Here is a 26,235-nt window from a genome sequence, read left to right as displayed (position 1 = left end):
CTAATTTATTTACAATATATAGCCTACAATTTTGTTTTCCAAAGCACAAGGGATGAACACATTTTTGTATCTGGCAAAAGCTGTTCTTGTACGCTTCCTAGTATCAGTGCTTGTACTGTGAATGCTACACACACTACAGTTCTTCCATATTCTTCCTGGTTGTAATTCAATACTATATTCATTATTTTGTGGTCCAACACCCTTACCCATACAAAGAACTTGCCTGTGTTCAAACCATTCACTTGCTAGTGCATCAATACCCGCCAAGTGAACATCGTGACATCAATCCATAAAGATCAATAGAGAGATTGGATTTTTTTCAATCTCTAAGTTGCCTAGATGCAATATGCAAGTTTTGATTGCGTTTGTCCGAACATTATCAAGCAATAAGAAAAACCAGACGGGCTCCTGGAGCGCATGTCGCACGGTTAGTTTAACTTTGTACTATGCGCGCATGGCGCATATTAGCATTTTAAAAATAAACAGGGACTTGCGCTCATGGTGCATATTAGCATTTTTAAAATAAACAGGGACTTGTGCTCACGACGCATGTCAGCATTAAAAGGGTAAACAATTCTCACATTCAGAATTAAAAGATTGGATTGAAACATTGGCTAATAAGTTATCTTATCCATGACTAATACCAAACAAATAGTAAGGTGATGAAATTTAACATGTAGTTCTTGCTTGTAAAATACTATTAGAGCACTTTTTCATTTTTTTATAACTATATTATTTTTATTTCCAAACCAATCAACTGTTATTTTTACTAAACAAATTTCAACTATGATTTTTATTTAGAACATTTTGTTTTATCAAGTTAAAAATAAAGACAAGTTTTTTGACTTATTACTTTATTGTACACCATAAACTATTAGTAATAAAGCTACCAAAGTTTTATATATTACACATAAAACATTTTCACAATTAAAATAAAAAACATGGTTTCTATAAAAATAATTTTCTATTTCTATAAATAACTCAACTTTACTCATCACATTACACAGTTTGGCTTTCTTCAAAGCCTCTTCACACCAAAAGTAACCGAGACATAATTTGTCCATGGCATACTGATACCTCGCTGATGTCTTTTATGTCCCGTTCAAACGGAATGCGACATAGGAGACATATTTCCTCTGCTACACTAGTTGACAGATGCTTGGATAGTTCACTTCCCACTGCGAGAAGATCTCAAGGACGCGTAGCTGGCTAGCCAAGGTCAAAGGCAATACGTATTGATACATCACTGAAGTGTACTCCACTTAGTGTCATTAAGAGATACGTCTAAAGGTTGGGACACACATAACCGCACCGCGCCCGACACGTCAGTCGGCCGTATGCTGGCCGTCATACGGTTGAAAGAATTGCAGCGCAGTGTTTTCAACCTGCAAGTCCACACATGTCCGCACCGACACCAGGACCGTCGTGGCCGCACCGTCACCGATATGTTTAATTTGAATTTTGACGGGCACGGTGCGGTCTACGAGCGGCATCATATGTTGTTTACTGTTGCGTTCTTCTTTTTAAAACTATTTAAGTAGTCTAACACGTTCTATTTTAGTGAATTATTTAGTATTATAGCCTACTAACTCTACACCCTGTGTTCGCGTACAAAATCATATTTATTATTAAAAGTATTACATTTTCTTACCTTATAGTAAACTAGTCATATTTTCTTATTGTGCATATTTTCTTATTACAACAAATTTGAAAACCATGTTGTACCTTAAGTGATTTTAAAACAACTAAATTCGAATTATGAAAAATCTATAAACATTTTTCATTAATTAAGAAACAACAAGCATGTAATTATTTGCGCGAAAATCTATTTTTCTTTGATGTATTGAAGTTACTTGATACATTTATTCCGGTATTTTGTAAGGGTCATAATATTTAGAATGTTTCTATCACATTTTATTTTTTTTTTATTCTTTTCACTTCAATAAAGTAAAAATAAAAAATATTTTATTTACAATAAGATTTTTCAAGCAAGAAAAATCCATGTTAAAAAATAAATAATAATAATAAATCATTTATTTCCCCATAATAACAAACTGAATATTACAAATAAATATTATTGCCAGTGCTTTAATAATAAATAATACTATGACATAACGTATTTACAATAGCAGTAAATAACAAATAAAAAAAATGTTTTTCTACTTACTTTATTTCAATTTTTATGTACATAGGAGTAATAAAATATAAAAAAGTAGGTTACATCCTTTTAGATTTTTTTCTTTTTTTTTAAAACTAATAATTAGGCCAATAGATTTACAAAATAAGAGAAATTTAGGTATCCATAAGAGGCTGTTGCCTGTGTTGGGATACTATATATACAAAAGGGGTAAAAAATAAAAATAGCTGAATCGAGCAACAATGAAATGATAAAAATGAGTTTATTGTAGCTTATGTAGTAAATAATGTACTCTTACGTTTCAAAGTTTAAATTAGTATAACTAGTGTGCTGTATTAAACAAAAAGGATTTATGCATGATTTACAATTCAAATATTAGGCTTTACACATGCAACATTAAAAATATTATATTATAAGTAATTATTTTATAATGCTCTAAAGTGTCTATTTAAATATTTATTATAACTTAGCAGACAAGACTAAACCATACACTAATGTATTATCTTAAACAAATACTCAATATCATTTTGACCGATCAACCATACTCTAATTTTTTTAGAAAATATATTTATGTTTCTACTATTTTTAAAACTAATTCTGGCAATAAATTATTGTACTTGGAGCTATAAAAGAAAAAAAATTTTGTAAAATCTGTTGTTTTTTGTAAGTTCTCCAGTATATATTTTACAAATATTTTACTATGTTTTACAAATTATTATAAAAGGGCTTGCAACATGGCAAACTCTCTGGCATCACACTATAGCTCTTGGGGTTTTAATACAAAAAAACACTAAATATACCGTTTATAGTGTATTTGACCGAAATTCATTGCAATGAAACACAATAAACAAGAATTATAGGGATAAAAAATATAACCAAGATAATGATATTTACAAATTTTACATAATAGCTGATTGTACAAAGCTTTACTACATTAGCATTACTTTAGTAGCATTGCAATATTTCATTCACCACAGCGATTAATAAAAATAAACAACAATGAAATTAAACAATTATCTCAAGCAATACTTAATCTTCCGAATATTTTTTAAGTATCTGTCACTTCGAATTCAAAAGAAACATGTTCTAGTACAAACAGTGAGTTTGCTTGCGCTCGGACTGCATACGGACATGTGTGGCCTCACGGTAAACCGAGCCGAGCCCGCCACCGACAATCGGCCGACTCACGTGTCGGGCACGGTGCGGTTATGTGTGTCCCAACCTTAAGATGTCTGACTGTAAAACCCTTACTTACCCTTCCACGAAAATATCTGCCAGTTGATGTGCAATGTTGGCCCACAGGGTGTCCACTACAGGCTGAGCAATGGTGATATTTTTGGAGATTTCTTCAAGCTTCATACTAAAAATCTGAAGATCCTGAAAAAATGCACACATATGATATATTAAAACACTTGCTACAGTTTACAGATTTAAATAGGGTAACTAGTTGAAGTCCTATTTACTTTTTTCTGGTAGTCAACCTAGTACACACTTATATTTCGGATTACATTTTACTATATAAAAAATCATATATATAAAAGGAATTAAAATATTGACAATTAGGGGTTGGCTTTACGGGTGGCCATCTTCTTGATTTTAACTCCATCAGAATAACATTAAACTTCTTTTATGCTTCATTTAGAGATAAATAAATATTCAAACTCTTTTTAGATTTAGATAGTTTTTGTTGATTATTCAAAGATAACCTCAAACTTTTTTAACATTGTTTAAATACTCAAAAGTATACACTTTACAAGAAAAATTAAAAGGTTTTTTGATTCTTATTAATCTTATCTTTAATGAGACATTTCCTACAGTTCCATGACCAAAAATAAGGGCTTAAAAGTGTTTAAAGCTTAACATTTCAAGATCGTTTCGCTACAGTCAGTTCTTATTAACAGTTTTAAAACTTAACTTAAAACAAGCTCTCAGTCTAAAAGTTGTTTTTTTTTAACCTTTAGTAATTTTGACTGATTTTTCACAATAACTATCAATAACTCTAAAAAATGTCTGTTTTCTTTCGTATCACAATGTGTTCGAAACTAAGTGAACCCAAGTGACGCCAAAACCTTAAATTCTCAGGGCTCTTTGGTACAATGTGGAATCCATGAAATACAATTTATAGTATGAAAAAATGGAGGAAGTTTACATCTTTTTGGCATTATTTACTTAATCCTCTATTAGAAATTTGTTACATTACATTTTTGGTGTATTGTATACTATGATTTATTCTAGCTTCCATTTTGTTGGTTTTGGACCAAAACCAAATAACGCCCGATGGCTTAACAAAATAGAAACATTTTACTCAAACAAATGGTTAAATTAATTTCTTTAAGTAGAAGCCACATTGAGTGTGTGACGCAGTTATGACTAGTGATGAGACAGAATTCAAACATTTATTTGTTCTACCTCCCAACATCTGGTAATCAAACTGTGTCAACTTTATTCAGACAACAAACTTGCTGTCACGGTTGATGCGCATTTAAAATTGATTAATAATACACTATGAAATTGGCTTTGGAATAGGTTTCATGTGGCAATAATAAATCAACAATACATTAATAATTTTGTTGACACTGAAAAGATTTAATAAGGTTTAGAGAAAATATACTTCTAAGTTTGTAACAGAGTTAAAACTGGCATTATTTAATTGATTTGATTAACTTTTCTTGTTTGAAATTATAAAACCGTAACATCTACTAATAATTTTGAGATTACAGTACTTTTTCAGTTGCATGTCAAGACAGTTTTTTTTATAAAGGTACTTCAATGCGTTGCATAAATAAATTAACATTTAATATTGTCAATTGCAATATGATAATGTTACTTTAAATCTTTGAAGCGCACATATTTTACAGGTCAAGTTAAGATAACACTAGTCACTAAAAAACCAAACGAATATTGAGAAAATGTCCTAAAATTCTTTGACATCAAATATCAAGGGGGAAATGAACTAAACAGCTGTTCCCTTAGAGAAACTAAACCAGGATGGTGAAATTAATCCTACCCTTCTTATTATTTTTTGAACGATTTTGTTTGTGTAAATGTGATTGTTAACTCTTTCAACAATTTACTTAAAATTCCACTTAATGTTTCTTCCTGAATTCTCTTGATGACTCTGTTAACTGGCTAAAATGGTGGAGAAAATGCGGTTTTAACGGAAAGTTCTTTTAATTTATAGTTTTTAGAAATATTTTTGTTCAAAAAATTTAAGGCTATTAGAAGAAACCATGTAATATCAAAGTAATGCTTACTTATTGAATTATAGTAAAATGGAGTATTAGTTCTTTAATTTAAAAACAACATTGAGGCGAGGCACTGACACGTTATATAAGCCAAAGCACACAAGGTTTAAAAACAGATTTTATACAAGCTTTTGGTGAGTTATGGGATATTAATATTGATAGTTGATTGCAATATTTTAAGGAGTGAAGACAGACCATGTGCAACTGCTGTATTTATAGCCCAAGTGGAACTGTAGTATAGAATAAAACTGCTGTTTGTATAATCCAGACGGAAACGCAGCATGTATAGCCTAAACAGAACAGTTTTTATAGTTTTTGCATGAGTATACTGAGTTTAAATTGGGATATATATATATATATACATATATATATATATATATATATATATATATATATATATATATATATATATTAAATAGTCCAAAACAGTTCTTCAGATAGTCAAAATGTTACTGTTGAATGCATAACCAAAGTGAAACAACTATTTCAATTATCTGAATGGCACAGCTGTTTCTAAGGTCAAAGTGTAGATCAACTGTACTGCTATGAATATAACTGCAGTTTGCAGAACAGTTAGGTCAATAGCATAGGTCGATATACTGTTTTATGTAGCCTAAATGGAATAGTTTAGTCTGAGTGAATATTTATACACAATCCAAATGAAACAGTTCTTTCGATAGATTAATTGGATTCACTGTTTTTTGTATAAGCCAAATGAAACCATTTTTTGGATTGCATGGAGGATCTGCTGATTGTACAGCATGAATTAAACATTTTGTTGCACTAATTTTTTTCAAGTTGGTAATTAAAATTTATAGATGTGGAATCAAGATGAAACCAAAGTACATACCCTCAATATAAAATCCACATAGTTGCTGTGTTTACTCTCAACATCTTTGACTTCCCAGTTGACCCTCATCATTAATGAGAGAGCTTGCCTGATGTCCACGGCTCGCCATGCTACACAAGCGTACACTGGCCGCCGCACCTCACTGGCCACACTGACTGACTGCACAATACCATTAGTTTATTAGCTTATTACAAGACATCCATCATTAATGTCACAGCTTTGCCTGTCCACAGCTTGCCATGCTACACAAGCGTACACTGGCCACACTGACCTGACTGCACAATACCATTAGTTTTATCAGTATATTACAAGACATCCATCATTAATGCCAGAGCTTGCCTGTCCCACAGCTTGCCATGCTACACAAGCGTACACTGGCCACACCCCTGCCTGCACAATACCATTAGTTTATTTCTCAGCATATTACAGACATCCATCATTAATGGTCAGAGCTTGCCTGTCCACAGCTTGCCATGCTACACAAGCGTACACTGGCCACACCCACTGCCTGCACAATACCATTAGTTTTTATCAGTATATTACAAGACATCCATCATTAATGTCAGAGCTTGCCTGTCCACAGCTTGCCATGCTACACAAGCGTACACTGGCCACACTCACTGCCTGCACAATACCATTAGTTTATCAGTATATTACAAGACATCCATCATTAAATGTCAGAGCTTGCCTGTCCACAGCTTGCCATGCTACACAAGCGTACACTGGCCACACTCACTGCCTGCACAATACCAATTAGTTTATCATATATTAGAAGACATCCATCATTAATGTCAGAGCTTGCCTGTCCACAGCTTGCCATGCTACACAAGCGTACACTGGCCACACCCACTGCCTCACAATACCCTTAGTTTATCAGTATATTAGAAGACATCCATCATTAATGTCAGAGCTTGCCTGTCCACAGCTTGCCATGCTACAACAAGCTTACACTGGCCACACCCACTGCCTGCACAATACCCTTAGTTTATCAGTATATTAGAAGACATCCATCATTAATGTCAGAGCTTGCCTGTCCACAGCTTGCCATGCTACACAAGCGTACACTGGCCACACCCACTGCCTGCACAATACCCTTAGTTTTATCAGTATATTAGAAGACATCCATCATTAATGTCAGAGCTTGCTTGTCCACAGCTTGCCATGCTACACAAGCGTACACTGGCCACACCCACTGACTTCGCACAATACCCTTAGTTTATCAGTATATTAGAAGACATCCATCATTAATGTCAGAGTTTTGCCTGTCCACAGCTTGCCATGCTACACAAGCGTACACTGGCCACACCCACTGCCTGCACAATACCATTAGTTTTATCAATATTAGAAGACATCCATCATTAATGTCAGAGCTTGCCTGTCCACAGCTTGCCATGCTACACAAGCGTACAACTGGCCACACCCACACTGCCTGCACAATACCCTTAGTTTATTCAGTATATTAGAAGACATCCATCATTAATGTCAGAGCTTGCCTGTCCACAGCTTGCCATGCTACACAAGCGTACACTGGCCACACCCACTGCCTGCACAATACCATTAGTTTATCAATATTAGAAGACATCCATCATTAATGTCAGAGCTTGCCTGTCCACAGCTTGCCATGCTACACAAGCGTACACTGGCCACACCCACTGCCTGCACAATACCATTAGTTTATCAATATTAGAAGACATCCATCATTAATGTCAGAGCTTGCCTGTCCCACAGCTTGCCATGCTACACAAGCGTACACTGGCCACACACCCACTGCCTGCACAATACCATTAGTTTATCAATATTAGAAGACATCCATCATTAATGTCAGAGCTTGCCTGTCCACAGCTTGCCATGCTACACAAGCGTACACTGGCCACAACCCACTGCCTGCACAATACCCTTAGTTTATCAGTATATTAGAAGACATCCATCATTAATGTCAGAGCTTGCCTGTCCACAGCTTGCCATGCTACACAAGCGTACACTGGCCACACCCACTGCCTGCACAATACCATTAGTTTATCAATATTAGAAGACATCCATCATTAATGTCAGAGCTTGCCTGTCCACAGCTTGCCATGCTACACAAGCGTACACTGGCCACACACACTGACTGCACAATACCATTAGTTTATCAGTATATTAGAAGACATCCATCATTAATGTCAGAGCTTGCCTGTCCACAGCTTGCCATGCTACACAAGCGTACACTGGCCACACACACTGACTGCACAATACCATTAGTTTATCAGCATATTACAAGACATCCATCATTAATGTCAGAGCTTGCCTGTCCACAGCTTGCCATGCTACACAAGCGTACACTGGCCACACTCACTACTGAAACAATACCATTAGTTTATCAGCATATTACAAGACATCCATCATTAATGTCAGAGCTTGCCTGTCCACAGCTTGCCATGCTACACAAGCGTACACTGGCCACACCCACTGCCTGCACAATACCATTAGTTTATCAGTATATTAGAAGACATCCATCATTAATGTCAGAGCTTGCCTGTCCACAGCTTGCCATGCTACACAAGCGTACACTGGCCACACCCACTGCCTGCACAATACCATTAGTTTATCAATATTAGAAGACATCCATCATTAATGTCAGAGCTTGCCTGTCCACAGCTTGCCATGCTACACAAGCGTACACTGGCCACACCCACTGCCTGCACAATACCATTAGTTTATCAATATTAGAAGACATCCATCATTAATGTCAGAGCTTGCCTGTCCACAGCTTGCCATGCTACACAAGCGTACACTGGCCACACCCACTGCCTGCACAATACCATTAGTTTATCAATATTAGAAGACATCCATCATTAATGTCAGAGCTTGCCTGTCCACAGCTTGCCATGCTACACAAGCGTACACTGGCCACACCCACACTGCCTGCACAATACCCTTAGTTTATCAGTATATTACAAGACATCCATCATTAATGTCAGAGCTTGCCTGTCCACAGCTTGCCATGCTACACAAGCGTACACTGGCCACACCCACTGCCTGCACAATACCATTAGTTTATCAATATTAGAAGACATCCATCATTAATGTCAGAGCTTGCCTGTCCACAGCTTGCCATGCTACACAAGCGTACACTGGCCACACACACTGACTGCACAATACCATTAGTTTATCAGTATATTACAAGACATCCATCATTAATGTCAGAGCTTGCCTGTCCACAGCTTGCCATGCTACACAAGCGTACACTGGCCACACACACTGACTGCACAATACCATTAGTTTATCAGTATATTACAAGACATCCATCATTAATGTCAGAGCTTGCCTGTCCACAGCTTGCCATGCTACACAAGCGTACACTGGCCACACTCACTGACTGCACAATACCATTAGTTTATCAGCATATTACAAGACATCCATCATTAATGTCAGAGCTTGCCTGTCCACAGCTTGCCATGCTAAAACAAGCGTACACTGGCCACACTCACTGACTGAACAATACCATTAGTTTATCAGTATATTACAAGACATCCAAGACATTTGATTGAATTGTCATATTGTAACACTAAGTGAGCACTGGCTTTATACTGAGGAAGCCTCCATGTATGTTCCATATGGTTTTAAGATAGGAAATATTAGTTGTAGGAAAATGTCACTAGGAGGAGGAAGTGTTATATTTGTCAAGCAGGATGTTGATTTCAAGACTATTGATGTGGATAGTTTTTGTATCGAAAGAACCTTTGAAGCGACAGCAGTGATTCTGTCTAGGGAAAACCTTGCCATAGTTACAGCTTACAGACCACCAGATTCTAATATAGACATTTTTCTTAATTTTTTGGACACACTTTTAACTTTTCTGTACAAAAAATATAAAAATTCAAAAATTGTTTTAACAGCAGATTTTAACATAAATATTGTAAAGAAATCATATGAAACAAATTCATTTTTAAATGTTTTAAGATCTTGTAACCTGTACTGTCTGAATCAAGAAGAAACTAGAAGTAAAGCATGTATAGACAATATTGCCACAAATGTATCTAGAGAACATGTTGACTGTATAGTTGTAGAACCTCACTTATCGGATCACGCAGGGATTTTGGCAAAGTTTGGTTGTTTTAACCCAAAATTAAATGGTAATAAGGAAATAAAATATGTTAGAAACCTTTCATATAATGCCACTTTAAATCTTAGGGAAAATTTAAAAGCTGTAGACTGGTTACATATTGGCAATTTTTCAGAGGTTGATCAAGCCTGTGATTACTTTATTACTAATGTGACAAACTCTCTCAATGAGTTTTGTAAAGTGAAGCAGATTAAAACTAACGCTTTGAAAATCCCACACCATAAATGGTTTACATCAGAGTTAAGAAAATTTAGAGAGTTTGTGGTTTGCCTTTATGATAGGTTCAAAAGTAGCAAGGGTACACTTAATAAAAATTACCATAAGAAGGAATATTTAGGAGCTTTAAAAGAGTACAGGTCCAAAATTAGGCAAGAAAAAATAAAGTCAAATGAAAACTATATACAAAATGCCACAAATAAATGTAAAGCAGCCTGGAATGTAATAAAAGCAGAAACTAACTCTGGCAATAACAATAAGTATGATCAGGCAGCAGGCATACAATGTGATACATTTAATGACTATTTTGTTAATTTAGTAAGTAATCTAGATATAGGTAGTGGTTTAAACACTGGTGTATTGGAAAACAATGCAATAGAACTTACAAATAATTACGTCTTGAATTCTAATAGGGCAATAGAGATCTTTAGTTGGAAAAAAATTGTAGATAGTGACATTTTAAAATTAGTATCAAACTTGAGCTCATCAAGGAGTGAGGACTATTACGGGATATCTAACAAAGTGGTAAAGGACATCATAGACATAATTTTAAGACCTCTCACCTTTATTTTTAATATGATTCTGGAACAATCAGAATCAGAATCATTTTTATTGCCATTTTTCTTTACAGAATTGACAAAGTCAGTCATAAAAACAATACATATTACAATAATGTACAGTTAAAAAACAAAAAACAACACAGTAAAATATACTGGCCTACAAAAGTATGAACAAGGTAAATATCCAAAAGCTTTTAAGATAAGTAAAGTTACACCCATTTATAAAAAAGGAGATAAACTTAATCCATAAGTTATCGCCCAATTTCCTTGATACCAATATTTAGTAAAATTTTAGAAGGGTGTATAAAAATGCAACTAAATCTTTTCTTTGTACAAAATAATTTGTTCTGCGATCAACAATTTGGATTTATCTCTGGACGTAGTACTGTAAAAGCTGTAGAAAGAGTAGTGGAAAAAATTCTTTTAAATTTTGAAAGTAAGTTTCTGACGTCTGCAACACTGATAGATTTATCAAAGGCCTTTGACTGTATTTCTCATGAATTAATAGTGAAAAAATTGTTTTGTTATGGTATTAAGAATAATGAACTAAATCTTTTCAAATCATTCCTTAGTTATAGAGAGCAGATGGTTGTACAAGGGCAAGACAAATCTAATTTTAGAGAAATAAAAGTGGGTGTCCCGCAAGATTCAGTGTTAGGACCTTTACTCTTCGTTATTGCCATCAATGACTTAGCTTTTAATACACCGTGTACAACAATATTGTACGCTGACGATACCACTCTCTTAAATTTTGATCAAAATCTTGATGAACTTTTTAAGTTGGAAAACCAGGCAGTTAAAAGGGCATTAGATTGGTTTGAGGCTAATAAACTTATGGTAAACAACAGCAAAACTGAAAAAATAATTTTCTCTTTGAATCACACAATATATAAAGACATTACGCCTGTAAAGCTTTTGGGAATGTATCTAGATAGTAGGTTAAGCTGGGATTATCACATTGAAGAACTGTGTAAAAAACTGGCAAGGGTAACCTATCTTTTGAAAAGGTGTATCAAGAAATATGCTAATTATGGCCTACTATGCATTTTTTCAATCTCATTTGCATTATGGCATAACCCTATGGGGTAACTCTTGTAATTCCAAAAAAGTTTTTGTATGGCAAAAAAAAAAACCCTTAGGATAATAAAAAATGTTGAACCTAGGGCGTCATGTGTAGAAATTTTTAAAGAACTAGAAGTAAAATGACCCTTTATAATTTATATATATATATATATATATATATATATATATATATATATATATATATATATATATATATTGCTGTTTAATTAGTGTTAAAGAGGGTCTTGAGTTGTTTAAAGTACGGCAGGAAGTACACAGATATCCAACTAGATCAAATTATTTCTTAGAATTGCCTCAAATAAAATTAGAGAAAACCAATAGAAGTCACATTAAAATGAAACTTAAATTTTTTAACAAATTACCTGAAAAGGCATGGACTGTACCCTTGCAAAGTTTTAAAAAAATAACAGAAAGGTGGTTTAAACAAAATGTTTTTTATTCAGTGAATGATTTTTTGAACTGTGATATTAGTAGCCTAAGATTTAAAATTATTTATTCATTTATTTATGATATTTTTAACTGTGTGTAGATTCAACTTTTACACCTTACATTAACTTTAGTAAATAATTTATGTACATAGTTTAGTTTATTTATTGACTTTCATATTTATTCAATTGACTTACATGAAAAATATGTGCCTAATATGTATTTTTTAAGGTTTATATGATGTGATCATTGTAAATAATTAGCTATGACTTTGTCAATTGCATTTCTATGGATTGCCTAACGACAATAAAAACCTTGAATCTTGAATCCATCATTAATGTCAGAGCTTGCCTGATGTCCACAGCTTGCCATGCTACACAAGCGTACACTGTCCACACTCACTACTGAACAATACCATTAGTTTATCAGTATATTACAAGACATCCATCATTAATGTCAGAGCTTGCCTGATGTCCACAGCTTGCCATGCTACACAAGCGTACACTGGCCTGAATGAAATTAAATGAAATGAAATAGTTTAAATACTTTTTGACATTAAATTGGGTTGAAATACAATTAAATAATAAAATAAAAATTACATCCTGCATTACTAATTATGCAGGACTAATAATTATTCTGGTAATTTCATTTTGATGACTGGAAGTGGGAGTGGAGATGAACCAGTGCAATCAATGTTCCATCTCCCAGTTGAGTTCTTAGTTAATTGCATATACAGCCCGAAGATGAAAGTTCTTTCTCTGTTTCAACATTCAACACAGCTAGTAGAAGCACAACGCTCTTGGAAAAAACCCTCCTTATGTGTACCACAAATCTTGTTTATAACCCACTAAAAGTATTAATAGACGGAGTAAACTGAAATATTAAATGACTGGTCTGAGAAACCACAGCCATATAAGCTGTGAAAGCATATGCAGTGTCAAAGTTACATGCTTTACCTGGTTGTAAAGGACGTGGAGGGTGTGAGACTGTGGTTGCAGGTGCTCTAAGTAAGGTTTAAGGAATATGAACTGATCAGCCAAGAACACCAGAGACTCTACCGCTACTACTCTCTCCGACAAGCCGTGTAGTGCCTCGTTGCTATTCAAGTCTACCACCATTGACATACTAGGCTCTCCAACCTGCCAACACATTCAACATTTTAATCATAGCATCTGCTAAAAACCGTTTACCTTAGGAATGTATCAGTAAGCTACAATTTTGATTTTCTACGATCAGTAGGAAGACATTATTTTGGTATATAAATAAGGAGATATTTTTCAGGAAAACTGTTTTTGATTCTGAGCAAAATGGTGTAACTAAAGTAAATAAAAGTGGGCAAAAGAAATAACATTTTATTATATTACTACACCAGAGTGAATCCATTTATTGTAAATGTTTATACTTCATTTGTTCATTATTATCAAACTACTTTATGCACATATACAGTTGCTTTTCTTAGTTCTCCAATGCTGTCCTTCAACTGCAAAAATTATTAATACTACGGACAAGTAACACACCATATGAATTTACTTTTCTTCTCCATCTACTCCTATATTAAACACTCCAGCGGGATAGATTGGGTGATCGGTATATTCATAACACTGTTGCTTATTATTTTTACATCATGTACCGGTTTCCATACATGGACATACTAAAAACTAAATTGTAATGTTGTTATTATTAAATATTTTTATGCAAGTGAATTCTTTATGGACAAAGTTTATTAACTTTGTCCACACACTGTTACCACATCACACAATCAATATCAATTCTATGTTCAAATGTAAATGACTAACTGATTTGTTCAGAATAAGTAACGGCACATTCATTTCACATTTTGTAAAACACATTATCAATCTACGTACCTTGTATTCAATGGCTTCTTCTTCTTTTTGGTTGGGTGTTAGCGATTCTTTAATCCTTTTCAATGTAGCTTGAAGTTTCAGGGACAATGTACTACTAGAAGTCACTGCCTAAAACAATAAATAAGATCCCCAATTTTGAAAAATAGGTCTCAACCGTCAAATTAAGCACTACAATTTGTTATAGATTGGTTTTATGCAAACTACCTCGTAATAAGATAGAGAAAATAGTTTAGGATATGCAAAGATTAGCTCATAAAATTTTTAGGAATATACCGTTATAGCAAACTAAGTGGGACCACCACATAGAACAATTAAACTAGTAAACAGAGCTAGAGTAGTTAATCTTTCATGTAATCAAGACGTTGTGTGCACCAGAGGGTTCACTTCTGGCTGGTTTATACCTCCGTTACAGCAAACTAAGTAGGACCACCACATAGAACAATTAAACTAGTAAACAGAGCTAGAGTAGTTAATCTTTCATGTAATCAAGACGTTGTGTGCACCAGAGGGTTCACTTCTGGCTGGTTTATACCTTCCGTAGAACCCATTCTGGGCACAGCAAAAACCGAAGAGTCACTTAAATCTAGGCAACCTTATGGATGTCCAGGAGCGGGACATCACTAACCGCAAATGTCGAGATTCTGGGGTGCAAGAGTAATTCGATAGGTCTAGTCTACTGCGGCAGATGACTGTTGGAGTTGTTGGGGTTCGTTCCCTAAGAGTCCAAGGTTCTTGCTAGCCTAGACATAAGGGTGTGCCACTCCCTGCCTGCTTTTACTGGAGAAGCTGGTTCAGAGCTGGTTTCCCCTTCTTATGAGGGGAAATGACTAGAGATCAGTGCCCTAAATTCTTCCTCATGGATCTCGACAGGAGGTGGCCCCTACCCCTAACCATACCCATCCTGTCACTCCAGAAGCACTGCAAAGGTCCTTATACGACTAGATAAAATTTCTAAGCTTTTTGTTCAAATAGAACAAAACAGAAAGACATTGTCTAACTTCATAATTTCTTTTTACTTTTTTTCATTCTACTTTAATATATCACATTATTTTATGGGCGAATAATAGTTTTGTAATAAAAGCAATTTTGAACTGTGATTTATGTTTCATATAAATTAAGTAATATGCATAAAAATTTGATAATTCTACCCTATAGACCTATACATATGCAGAATGTTGTCTATTACTATAAGAATGCTGTAGTATTTGGGAGTCTGCCGCCGTTTGTAAAATAATAATGTGTAATAATAGGTGTAGATACAGATAAAATGTCAAAATTTAGGTACATTTTTCAAACTTGGTTTATTATTATTTTTGTTTCAGTTTGGACTGTGTATAAATAATTCAGTTTTTTATTTTTTAAATGTTATTCTAATTATTTATTGATTCTTAATTGAGTCCCATATGCACATATCTGTTGCAATAGTTGTGAATACACAGTTAACATATCTTTTGATTAGAAATGTTTGCCACGTAAGAGATGTCAAATTTTATTTTGAATAAATGAACGATATGTGTTTGTTTCATATCAACTTAAAATCAATATAAAGGCTCTAGAACTTTGTATCAGCTACATCCTCTATTTTTCTCTAAGTATTATTAATGTTTAGATATAATACACATCCTGATCGCTATGTATAAGACAGCTTCTTTTGAGAGATTGAGAGAAAGATGAAGGCTGAATTTTATATGAGATTATTAATTTCTATCTGTTCATATAGAAGAATTTTATTGTTTTTATTATTGAGAATTATAATGATTTCATCAGTAAGATTCCTCTTAAATAATTTAAATATTAAATAAATGTTCGAAAGAAATACATCTTACCGGTAAATCAGACGCAAAGAATGAATAGACAGCATACAAGTAGTAGTCAAACAGCTGACTGAGGCAGACAACTACTTCGGTAGAGTTGGCTCGGAGCAACCTACTCATCTGCAGGTATTTGCCACAGTGACGCAGAACTGTCAGCGTGGTGTTGGTCAAGAGAGGACCTGAACAATCGTGGCGTCTTCTGTTCCTGAAATCATTTACAGGGTTTACCATTACCATTTACCACAACAGACTATTATGTAATGGGGTGGTTATGGAATTTACAGTGAGCTGACAAGCTGGAAAATTCAGGGCCCTTTACTGTTTGAGATCCATTTTAACAAACAATACTATATTCAAAAGGATAACAGGATTTTGGACATTTGCCATCATTATAACCTATAACGATGGCAAAAACGTTGAGTTATACCTTTAGTAACCTATAACAATGGCAAAAACGTTGAGTTATACCTTTTATAACCTATAACGATGGCAAATGTCCAAAATCCTGTTATCCTTTCAAGCTTTCCATAGTCAATAACAAATTTTAAACAAAAAAATACTACATTCTCCACACGAAAGCCATCCTACCAGCTTGTTCACAAGATTTCCCCAGAAACAGCGATATACTCGTACACAGCCTTCAAACAAGATGTGCAGAACACTTTAGTGAAGAGGTAAGCCAATAAAACAGTTCTCTCAACGAAGAAAACTCTTTGCACTCAGATTAAGACTTTAAATCTTTTTGCAGCTGGAGAGTAAGTTCCAAAATCTTGAAGAGAAAGATGAAGATGTTGTTATTGTAGGACACTCTCTACAGCCTGGAAGAATACTCAGCAAGGCACTAAAGAGTAAGCACTGAACTTTTGAGTTTTTATCATCTGATATAACTAAATAATCTGAATTACTGTAAATAAACCCTGAAACTGGTGGTCCAATTTTTCTTAGTATATCACCTACAATTTTATTCATTATCACATATATAGTTATATTGTATTCACTACTTTTGTAAGAACCCTTTTCATACAAGACAACAAAAATATTTTTTTTTTTCGTAATTATCTTGTTTTGTAATTCCTCCGAGTGAAAACTTTTAGCAATAGGAAGGCAGAAACCAAGCCTGCTGATTCAGAAAGGTTTGAAGCAACCAAATATCTGGGAACAATACTGTACGGATTTCTCTCTTGGAAGCTTCACATTGATGAGCTGTGGTCTAAGCTCAATTCTACTGTTTTTATATTAAAAGGAAAACACAAAATTATGAATAGACCAACAGCAACAAAAATAGCATACCATGCCCTCTTTATATATATATATCGTATGGGGGACAAAGGCAGCTATCCATAAATAAATAAATTAAAAATTACAATTATTAAAAAGTACGTAAGAACAAATGCCCTCTTTGATTTTGTGTATTTATTATTGAATAATTCCCGTGGGACATCAATTGAAAATCTCTAAGGAATCTGGTTTTATAAAATAATATTTTATTTGAAGTTCATATTTTCTATATCTAAGTTCAGTGCATACATGAAATCTGCTCGGTAGCAACAAACAGAAGATCACTAACACAAGTTTTTGTTGTTCTTTATGTATCAAAGTAATCAAAGAAATACTATGGTTTTTTAATTAATATTTGCCTTCGGAAAATTCATTGACTGAACTTTAGTGAAAGCCTATCGTCAAGAGACTGGAAAATTTAATTTCTGTCAGTCCGCATAATACCTCTAAAACGATATGACCTGCAGACTTGATTTTCTGCATGAAGCATCATTTTTATATGAGCAACACTGAGTTCGATAATGGTGTTTATCACTCCATGGAATTTGCTGAGAGTTACAAAAAATGTTTATGTTGGTCTTAAGGGTAACCATGATGGCAATGAGAAAACAGCAGAATTAATAAATTTGTAAACAAACTGCGTACAATCAATCATATGAGATTTTTATATGTGATATTTTTTATCCATGGAGTAAAACAAAAAAATAACTGAGTAGAAAGTACATGTTCAAAGTCAGTCAGTGACAAGATTTTTAGCACACTCTTGCCTTGTACTACCCTGGCTCACCAGAACTTTTATTATTTGAACATTGCTTTAAACACAACATAATGAAAAATTTCAAAGTACCATTTGGCAAAATATTGAGAAAGATTTCATTTGTAGCCTTGAAATTTTGCATAAAACTTAATTCCTACATAGGCAAGTGTTATATAGTGGTATATGCTAAGTCTATTAAACTTGTACATCTATGTATTGATGACAGGCACTTCCGTTGTAAACAAACAGATTTCTAACATGTTTTATGAGCACTGATGGATTTGTTGAATACAAATACATCCTTTATTAAAGTTCAGGTAGGTAATGTCAATACTCATTTCATCATGGTCACTAATGGTTTGAAAGAAACAATAGTACAATATATAGATATCTACGTATTTGTTCTAGTAAAAATCACATGTTTTGGGAGCTCGTTTTATAATCTATCAAATAAAAAGTAGAGAATACGAACTTCAGTTCTTTTAAGAAATGGCTATTTCCATGCAACTATCAAAATATTATCTTTCAAATAGCCTTGTATTTACGGCTTTCTTTTTCCTTTATAGTGTGGTCTCCAAAGTGTAAAAATACCTTACTTTATTAGACTTTATTTTGTTTACTATACTCATATAAGATCTTCAATAATGCTACACATTAGATTCACATTAAAACAAAGACTATCCTTACATTCATGCAAATAATTTAAACAGAAATATAACCTGTTGTTTTTAGCAGTAACGGCTCCTGTGAGTTCTGTATTTTCCTCGTCACTGTCTTCACTGAAATATCCAGAAGTATAATCCTGGAAAAGAAGATAATATTCTTAAGGCAAACACAAACAATACAGTTAATATACAAATTTACAATTGAAGAAGCATTTATATACATTGTGAGCTAAAAAGTATGGATACACTCTGTTTAGTTTTGGAGGGATAAAGATGGATGGATGGAAGTCGGGACACCTTTCAAGGAAATAGAAGTGAACTTTTTATTTCCTACAAGGGTGTCCCGAATTTCATCCCTCCAAAACCAAAAACAGAGTGTATGCTACTTTTAACTCACACTGTATAGTATTTTGTATTCAAGTTTATTTGGCATTGTATACATATTTCAGAGGTTAAAACAATTTTATTAATTCCAGCGGTGTAAACTCAAAATCTTTTCCCCCCTCTCTTTACTACTTAAAGTAGGTCCTGCAATTTTATAATAGCATGAGACCAGAAAATAAATCATCATTTTATTTACACCACTTTATATTAGCACTGATCCATTTGTTTCAATTTGTTGTTTTAGTTTTCAGCTTGTAGGCATGCAATAACTAACATATATGCTTCTCTTATTTTCAAATACTCCACGATTTTAAGCAAAACCTGTAAATTATTTTTGCTTGAGAAATCTTGAAGTTTGTAGGGATTAAGCAAACTTTAAAGCATATTTATGAAGTCTTATCAAATAAAATCCAGTTCTAGAATCCAGATTATTGGATTTATCTTTCTGGGTTATTAAATATTTACACCAAACCCAGAAAGATGATTTATATATTATGAATTTAAGGATGCCAATTTCAAAATCAATTAAATAGCAAAATCGGTAGTCTTACCTTGAAAACCACCTTCTAGGGTCCACTGATTTGAAAGAAAACAAATTTTACACATAATAAAAAAATTTCAATTGCATTGCAATCTTTTTCATTTAGTAGAGCTCTTTCAAATCAGTGGACCCTAGAAGGTAGTTTTCACCTTAATCAGTAAGACTACTGATTTTCCTATCAATCAGTAACAATCCTTGGCTCTATCCTCTATTAACTCACACCTAATTTTACAAAATTGCATTTCATAATCAAAATAATAACTAAAAATACAAAGAGTATGGCACTCACAGTAACGTCAAGTATATTCTCATCTTGAGAAAGACTTCCAATGTCCGGACACGAATCGAATGGAGAGTCCGATGTGGTGTAACGGGTGAAGAAGCTACCCCCCACGGAGCTTCCATCAAGAGAACCACTCCCCCTAGAGGGTACCTGGACAGGGGAGACCCCTGCGTACTGCTGCAGGGAGTTGCGTAGGCCTCGGAACTCCTGCACATTGCAGCGGTTAATTTAAAAGTGAGATTTCAGAAAAGTTGTTATTTATAGAATCCTTCAAAATATGCATACAAAAAAAAATATATTTGGAATTAAAAGGAAATAAATGTTATAATCCTTACTGAAAGCCTTATTTTCTGCAGTTCATTCTTTAAAGAATTTTCCATTAGAGAAAGTATCACTTAATCAACATCCCACTTCATCTAACATGATATATTTCAATCTCTTCAATTGATTATAAAGCAAACAAATTTAGTGATTATAGCACCTATTATGTATTTAAAAAATATTGTGCTATATATTTTTTTCAGTAATATAGTATGTTTAAATGTGAACAAATATACATCTAATACAGTATCATCACGTAAAGGAGATAAGAAATGCTTGGCATGATTTTGTATGAGTGCCACTTGGTATGCAAATCAATTTTGGCCAAGCCAAGGTCGTCTTTCTCATCTCACACTACTTCAGTTGCTGTTATAGCCAGTCGCATAGTATTATCTACAAGATATCCCATCTTCTTTGTTTAAAGTTTGTTTCTGACGAGGGAAGGATTGTGAATGAAACAGGATTTTTCCTTCACAATACCCCACCTCTTTTTTCAAATGGCTTGTACCTTACAATGAGGCAAATTTAATGTCCATTCACTGAATCTTCGTGCATGACACGAAAGCACAAATTTTGTAGCTACCACTGTGTAATGTAATTCTATTTGTGCATTAGGTTTAATCATGGTAGTATCCAGAATTATCACATACGTATTAACACATTTTATAATGTGCCACCCATTATACATACAAAAATATAACCATTATTGTGAACAGATAAAAATTGTATTAGAATTCTTAGATCACCCACCACATAACTTGTGTTTATGATTTTTCAGTGTTTGGGTTTTCTTGGGTTTCAATCTAATGGCAGAAGTTATACAATATAACATAGCAGTAATATGAGTGAATAAGTATTACTATAAAATTATAGTAATATATATACAACAATAATTAATACAATATCAAATTGATTTCAACTGACAATATGATTGTATTTACAAGCACCTTGAAAGAGCTTATAAAGCAACTCCATTATTTTAATGCCTTAAGGTTTTTCTTACCTGAAGAAGAGGGTAGATTTGAATCCTCGAAAAGTAGTGTTATACTTTATTGTAACATATAACGATGTCAAATGTCTGAAATCATATTATCCTTTCAAACCTTCCATCGTCAATAACAAACTCTAAAAAATGAACTCCTTATATTAACAATTTCATGGCCATTTACATTTGTGAAAAATAGTGCTCTTGGTTATTTTTGAAATAATTTTAGTACTCATCTTATCATAATTTCAAGATGGTGGGCTTTTAAATTTTTGGAAATTCTTATGTTATACACAAAGAGTGGCATAGAAATAGCTTTGTGTGAATTAACATTCAAATGATGTGTCTTTTGTTTGAAATTTCAAGATCATAGCTGAATATAAAATCTTTCTTCTTCTAAACATAGAGGAAATATTAATTACTTAAAACGGATTTTTTAATTAGCTAGAGTTCATTTTGGGCACAATAAAATCTACTGAAAATGTGTTTGTACAGTATAATATTAAAAAATTCTCAGAAATTAAATTCCCTCTAAATACCCTCTTTTAAACCTGAAATTATTTTCCAGTTGTCTTACAATATTTAATAAACAAATCTGTTCAAGTTAATTTTTCTAAGCAAGTGATAAATCAGGAATTTACTTGCAACTGGAGAAGACTGAAGCCATCGCGTACAGGGCAAGGCGTCCACACTTCATTCTCCAGGAAGATTCTCAACTCGTCAAGCCTGGCAGTATGGTAACGTTTAAAATAGTTACTACTTTGCGCCCGCACACAGTTCTGTAACTCTTCTGATTCACTGCCACAAAACTCCTCACCGATCTGTTCCAGCCTGCAGGGTGAACAAGTATTAACTACAACATTTTACAGATAGACAACATGGATTTATCTGTGGCAGCTCATGCCTTACTGACTTAGTAGAACATATAACTGACAACTTGGATAGAGGAAGCAAAGTTACAAGTATTTTCCTTGATTTAAGTAAAGCTTTCAACTGTCTCAGTCATACTTTAACTGTTAACAAAAACAAATCTCTCGGTTTTGTTGCATTAAAAAAAACAAGAATTGGGCAGAGAAGGTTGGAAAATCTATGCCCTTGGCTGTTAAGAGAGGTGTTCCACAAGGTTCCGTGCTGGGTTCTGTTATGTTTGTCTTGATTACTGCTGACCTACCCAAATTCCTGGGTAATATCAGCTACATGACTCATAAACCTATTTACTGACTTTTAAGTATTGACTCAATGTACTGTTCTCAAAGAATATGTCATTAAAGTATATTGTCTATTGTCTACCCAATAATGTACGCCGATGACACAGTTCTGGTTACAAACAATCTGTCTCTGCCACCACATAGAACAACTTTATACACCAATATACCATCCTTTAGTGGGACAAGATTCTTTAGCATGTTGCCAGAGAATCTCAAGATGTGTGACTAAAAATCTCTAGAGACTGATCAATTTAAATACCACAATCTATAGTCTCAATGGGTTTTGTAACTGTTAATAAGACTTCATTTTAATGTTTTCATTGTTTTACCTTACAATATTTGTCTAACGAAAATGTTTGTTAACCTTAATTCAAACAGATTAATGATTCACATTTTTACATTTCTATGGTTTTAAACCTGTTAATCTAACCTTAAATTACATTAATTTTAGTGAGCACACTGACTCTGTAACCATTTTTTATGAATATAAAAATAAAGATACTGATTGATTGATTGATTAACACGTTCAACGCGGGTGCGGTAGATCTACTGCACAGCGCCATTGTTTAGTAACCCAGTCAGTGTGCTCTCAGCACTCATCGTGTATGGTTGTCCGTTTTGCCGCTCGTGGGGACATACTTTTCCTGCATTTTTGTGGTCGCCGTTCTCAGTTAGCGTTTTGTGGTTAGTTTTTAGACTACTTCAAATTTTACCGTTTTTTACCGGTGAATTCAATTAATTGAGGTGGTTTGGAGAGACTAAAACCACTACCAATAGTTTAATATAACCATTTTATGAAAGGCGTGGACCGCAGTGACCAAATGATGTCATATTATCCTTGCGAAAGGAAAACACTGCGGTGGTGCAAGAAGATTTTTGTCCTCGTAATGCAGATGATGTTAGTGACTGCACACTATCTCTATAACGAAGTTCGCACATTAAGTGAAGAAAACAAAATGCCATTGTATGAATTCCGTCTGAAGGTTGACAAGCTACTCCCTGACGTTCCCGAGCCTCCTCGACCTCTGAAGCGCCGCAGCGTCCCCCATGTACCCTCATGGATTACAGAAAAAGTGGCTTGTGGAAAGAGAAGTAAACAAAAGAGGTGCAGAGTTTGCTATGCAAATGGCAGAAAGAAATACGTGATGTGACAGTGTTTAGAATGTGATGGACAGCCTGGGTTGTGTGTCCCACATCGCTTTGACCAATTCCATGACTAATGAAGCGTACCTTGGGGAGGATGGTTGGGTTGTAAATAGTAGTTTTTAGTGTTTTTTATCAATATATTTTTAGTTATACTAAGTGATTTGTTTCCAGTATTATTATAAACAATCGTTAGTGGTCTGTTTTCAAAAACAATAAGGAAAACGATGCGTGCTTTGAAGAGAGACTGGCCCCAGGAGCGTGTGCGGTAGATCTACTGCACGTTTTCAAAATGGTGAAATTCGGCTCTTTTGGTGTTTGATGACCTTTCTGTACCAACCCGTGTCACAACTAAATTGGTAAGTGAATACTAATAAAAAGAAATTAGCCTCTAGTAACACACATTACTTAATTTTTAGCAGCGAAGGTGTTAATTGAAAATGATCATGTATTACTACAAATTTAACCATAAAAAACCATTGCATGCTTAGTTATCATTTCTTTAAAACTTGATACAGATTTAAGTTTTTATTGTCCTTTCAACTTAATTTTTTATTTTACTCCCACTATGTGAATGATGGTTGTTTTACAAACATATTTTAATTATTCTTCAGAAACGTGGTTTATGTATAGATTTGGAGTATTATACAGACTATATATCATGTTTTTGAAGAACAAAGAAACCTCATGTTAAATTATATAGGTGTTTCAAATCTTGTTCAGAGTTTAACTCCCATAAAACACCTCCTGATGTGGTAGGGGAACAACCACCGGAAATGGTGGGTATTAGTGAGTTAAATAAACCGGAGCAAACCACACTAGCAAACTGATTAAAACAATAGAGGAACCTCTGGCAATACTTGGAGAGATTCTCAGAAGTATCCAGAGTTAAAAAAATTCTACAGAGAGAATAAATTAACCATTGATTCCAAAAATAATTCTGTTGATTCCAAAATATTTACTTTGTTCACGCTTAACACTAGAGCATTAATTTTCTTTGTTTGTTCAAATGGTTTTTGCAACTAAATCTCATTAAAAATTAACATTACATTGATTTGGTTGATGAAGCATTAAAACCACAAATCACCAATTTTATTATGTCTTATCACAAGCTTAGTTTTTACAACCCTTAATAACTTCCGATCAAAGTTCAAATAAATTTTTATTGGAAACAAAATCAAGTGTAAACTGAGTGCAAGATTCAGTGGATCCATTTATCACAAGATCTGATCTGACCAATAAAAGTCTGGTATTTACAGACACAACGTAAATATCTAAACCATTCATATTTATTACGATAAACCGAGTTGTACAAACTGTCAAGATTCTTTAAAGACACAATACTTCACAAACAGTGTTGTTTGAATCCTCTCTGTAAAATGATTATTAGGAGGAACGCTTTATTTAAGATATAAGATAATGTCAGTTAGAGTAAGTGGAAAAAGATAAAGAAACCAAAATGATTAGTCACGAAAAACGCATCTTTATGCGACCAACCAAATTAAGATAAGTAAGCATGAAGTTTACCTGTGCACCACTGCAAGAAGTTGTAGGAATTCATCAAACTTGTAGTGCGTGAGGTCAGCTGCCAAGAACAGAGCTGAGACCCGGGTCTGCGTGTCGTGCCACAAACGTTTCAGACCACTCTCCAGTTTCTGGTGGACGTACTGCTCGTACAGGGAAGTTTCAAAGTTCCCACTATCTAAACATGATACACATGGGACTGATCAGAAGCTTTATTTGGTTAGAAAAGTTTAAAAGTAAATTGTAATTGGGTAGTTGTTATAACTAACAATCATTTACACTAATTTGTGAATGATTTAACTCGTGACAGGATCTATATAAATCATGAATTCTATTTGAATCTGCAAGGTTTCTGCAAACTGTTTAGTTAATATTAGTGATGTAAAATTCCCAGAAATCGAGAAAATATTCCCGGGGAATATTGCCAGCAAGTTTTCAAAATTCATACATTCCCGGGAAATTATGATTAATTTGCAAAATAGCTCAAAAACAGAAAATAATAGGTTAAAATAGTAATTATATGATTAAATCAAACTCTAAAACTGAAATATATTTAAAAATAAAATTATAATTAAATAAAACTAGGTAATATAATAAAAATGGGAATATTGGCAATTTTTGGCTTAACAATTTATTATAAATTGTAAAGCTAAAAAAACATAAAGAAACAGTAAATGTATAAAAATACATAGTTTTTTTAATATTTTACATCTAGGATGTTTGAATATGAGTTCAAAGATGAAATTACTTCTTTAAAAAATGCTTGAGTTTTTAATAATGGTTTAGGAATCAAAATCCATTTAGTTCTATAAATTCCCAGGATGTTGTCTAATACGGGAAATAAA

At 33.7% G+C, this 26,235-nt stretch overlaps 1 protein-coding gene across 1 annotated transcript in view; it reads right to left on the bottom strand.

Moving 5' to 3' along the window:
• LOC124363109 (syndetin) overlaps positions 1-26,235 on the bottom strand; it is a 54,967-nt gene that overhangs the window by 2,906 nt on the left and 25,826 nt on the right. The window contains exons 8-16 of the mRNA XM_046818238.1: positions 25,394-25,568; positions 22,157-22,346; positions 20,216-20,416; positions 19,056-19,138; positions 16,314-16,506; positions 14,488-14,595; positions 13,579-13,761; positions 6,233-6,391; positions 3,393-3,514 (exon numbers count right to left, since the gene is read on the bottom strand). Of these exons, the coding sequence (XP_046674194.1) occupies positions 3,393-3,514; positions 6,233-6,391; positions 13,579-13,761; positions 14,488-14,595; positions 16,314-16,506; positions 19,056-19,138; positions 20,216-20,416; positions 22,157-22,346; positions 25,394-25,568 (1,414 nt within the window). The remainder of the gene's footprint in view (positions 1-3,392; positions 3,515-6,232; positions 6,392-13,578; positions 13,762-14,487; positions 14,596-16,313; positions 16,507-19,055; positions 19,139-20,215; positions 20,417-22,156; positions 22,347-25,393; positions 25,569-26,235) is intronic.

The sequence above is a fragment of the Homalodisca vitripennis genome, chromosome 5 (genome assembly GCF_021130785.1).
Source record: "Homalodisca vitripennis isolate AUS2020 chromosome 5, UT_GWSS_2.1, whole genome shotgun sequence".
NCBI lineage: Eukaryota > Metazoa > Arthropoda > Insecta > Hemiptera > Cicadellidae > Homalodisca > Homalodisca vitripennis.
The sequence above is the reverse complement of the archived record's forward strand: the minus strand, read 5'-3'. Positions and strand labels throughout refer to the sequence as shown.